We start from the raw sequence: 2556 nt of genomic DNA on the forward strand, positions 1-2556 counted from the left end.
GGGCGGGTCTCATTGCAGGGGTACTCAGGAGCTGGAAGTCAGGTGTGGCCACCTGTACACGGAGCCCTCACAGCCCTATCGACTAGAGACACCAGGCTGCAGAGAGACCTCTCTCTCTCAGGAAATTAACTTTGAACACACAACCTCCAGTAGGCTTCAGTAACTGGTTAGATAATGTGAACTTTGTTTTAAGCAGAAAGTGAAAGTTGCTCAGTCGTATCCAACTCTTTGCGACCCTATGGACTATACGGTCCACGGAATTCTCCAGGCCAGAATACTGGAGTGGGAAGCCTTCCCCTTCTCCAGGGGATCTTCCCAACCCAGGGATCTGAACCCAGGTCTCCCGCATCGCAGGCGGATTCTTTACCAGCTGAGCCACCAGGGAAGCCCAAGAATACTGGAATGGGTAGCTTATCCCTTCTCCAGCAGATCTTCCCGACCCAAGAATCGAACCGGGGTCTCCTGCATCGCAGGCAGATTCTTTACCAGCTGAGCTACCAGGAAAACCCCTCTTTTAAGCAGAATTCTCTTTTTAAAAAGCTATCTTACACTCAGAGAAGCCCACAATAAATGTGTCCCACTGCTGTGACTAAATAATAATAAAAAAGCTATCTCACAAATGTTGTCATCAAATTGATAAAAACACAGAGATGCTCTGGTTGGACTGAGGGGCCAGGGGTGGAGCGCTACCTATTCAGTCTTTCCCAACCCACTGCCAGAAACCCCATGGCTCCAAAGAACACACTGGAAAAACCACCTGCTGAAGGCAAATCCACAAGGGCAGGAATTTGGGCTGGTTTTGTTCACTGCTAGAGCTCAGAGCATAGAACAGAGCCTGGCACACAGTAGGCACTCCCCCAAAATTAGAATGAATGTACTTCAACCCTTTTACTTTACAGGTGAGGAAACTGAGGCCCAGAGAGGTTAAGAGATTTGCCTAAGGATACACAGCAAGGGGGACCCAACTTCCTCTCTGACGTTCCCACATTGAGGCACTCCCACCCCAAGTACCCAGATCAGAGTGACCACTCCCCCCAGGCCTCTCTCTATAGCCTGGCACTCAGAGGAGGGTCTCAGGTAGACAGTCACCCCACCAAGTACTCACTTGTCTTTGTGGCCTTGACCTTAGCCACCAGTTTCTGCACGCCAGTCACATCTCCATTCTTGACGGCGAGGATCAGGTCCTGTTCTCGACCCATCCTTCCTGGTCCCTGGGCTGGACTCAGGGCTCAGGGGTCCAGGGCAGAGGCAGGGAAACTGGTCTAAGCTGAGGTGTCAGGGTGCCATCCCTTGGCCCTTTGGAGGGCCAGGCGTCCGGTGGTGGGGAGTGTGTCTGGTGTCCCAGGCAGTGGGCTTCTTGGTAGGCGTTGACGGGTACTCCTTCAAGGTGCTTCGTGAGCTGCCGCCACAAGCAGGAAAGCTGATCTCTGAGGGGGTGGAGGCTGTGTGGAAATCTGGACGGATATCAGCTTGCAGCTTCCGACAGCCCAGGAATGGGCCGGGACTGGGGGCGCCAATCTTCCCGACGTGGCTCAGGAGCACCGGTGCTCACCCAGAGAGAAGCCAGCATTCCCTCGTGCCTTGGGCAGCAGGGGCGGCCAGGTCTCGGGGGTCTGGAGAAGGTGTGATCCACTGAGGGTCTGCTGAAGGCTGGGTCTGTAAGGGTTCCAGAAGCAGGGCTCAGAAAAAGAACAGGACAGGGCTTCCAGGCAGCCCCCAAGTTACCCTGGCTGCCCTTCTGAGTCAAGGGAGGGGCTGAGCCACTCTAAGCGGGAGGGAGCCGCCATGCATGAGAGGAGTATTGGGAGGCCGGGAGGGGGTGTTCTGGGAGGGGGAGGCTGAGTCACCGAGGCCCCAGGGCACCTGGCAGCACCTCAACCCGGGGCAGGAGGGGCCCTGGCAGCACGACGCACGGGGGCAGGTCGGGCCAGCAGCCTGTTCTCCACAGCCTGAGGCTCTGACACCCACAGACAAGTGGTGGGTCAGAAGGTGGGGCCTGGGAGGGTCAGGCACAGGCGGACTGGTAGGGGTCACCCCTCTAGGCTCTGCCCTGATCACCGGAAGCCCTAGCCCCAGGGCTCTTTATGAATTCAGAAGGTGGAGTGGGGAGGTATGGCCCCCCATCTCTGGCGGAGGGTCTGCCTGCAGGACAGTGAGGCTTTACAGCACCTGTTGCTGACCCATCCTCACCCCTAGTGCGGGATGAAGAAACAGCCGGGCAGAGAACAGAGATGAGAGCTGGGGTACCGCTGCTAAATGGGGCTGTCCGCCCTCCCAAGCCTGAATCTGAGTCCCACAGTCCCGACTTCACTTTAGAAAAGCTTACGTCAGTTTCTCAGTGGCCGAGAATTTGTTGCCCGAGTCCCGTGGCATGAGACCCGCGGCAGGCCTGGGGCCCTAGCTGGGGTCCTCTTACTCCCCAGAAGTCCCAAGCCCAAACCAGATGGCACTCCAGCTCAAAGCCCGCGGCCCGACATTGGGGGAGGGCGCCCCTGGCAGTGCATGGGGTCGGGCTGGCTCCCCCGCCCCCCGGAATGCCAGTCCAGCGCCGCGCAA

The 2556-nt window shown here is 57.5% G+C and overlaps 1 protein-coding gene across 1 annotated transcript in view; it reads right to left on the reverse strand.

Annotated features, from left to right (window-relative positions):
• Positions 1-1979, reverse strand: part of CASKIN2 (CASK interacting protein 2) — a 13555-nt gene extending 11576 nt beyond the window's left edge. The window contains exons 1-2 of the mRNA XM_010856499.1: positions 1864-1979; positions 1106-1656 (exon numbers count right to left, since the gene is read on the reverse strand). Of these exons, the coding sequence (XP_010854801.1) occupies positions 1106-1199 (94 nt within the window). The 5' untranslated portion in view covers positions 1200-1656; positions 1864-1979. The remainder of the gene's footprint in view (positions 1-1105; positions 1657-1863) is intronic.
• Between the last annotated feature and the right edge of the window lie 577 nt (positions 1980-2556).

The sequence above is a fragment of the Bison bison genome, unplaced genomic scaffold (assembly GCF_000754665.1).
Source record: "Bison bison bison isolate TAMUID 2011002044 unplaced genomic scaffold, Bison_UMD1.0 scf7180017864371, whole genome shotgun sequence".
Lineage (NCBI taxonomy): Eukaryota > Metazoa > Chordata > Mammalia > Artiodactyla > Bovidae > Bison > Bison bison.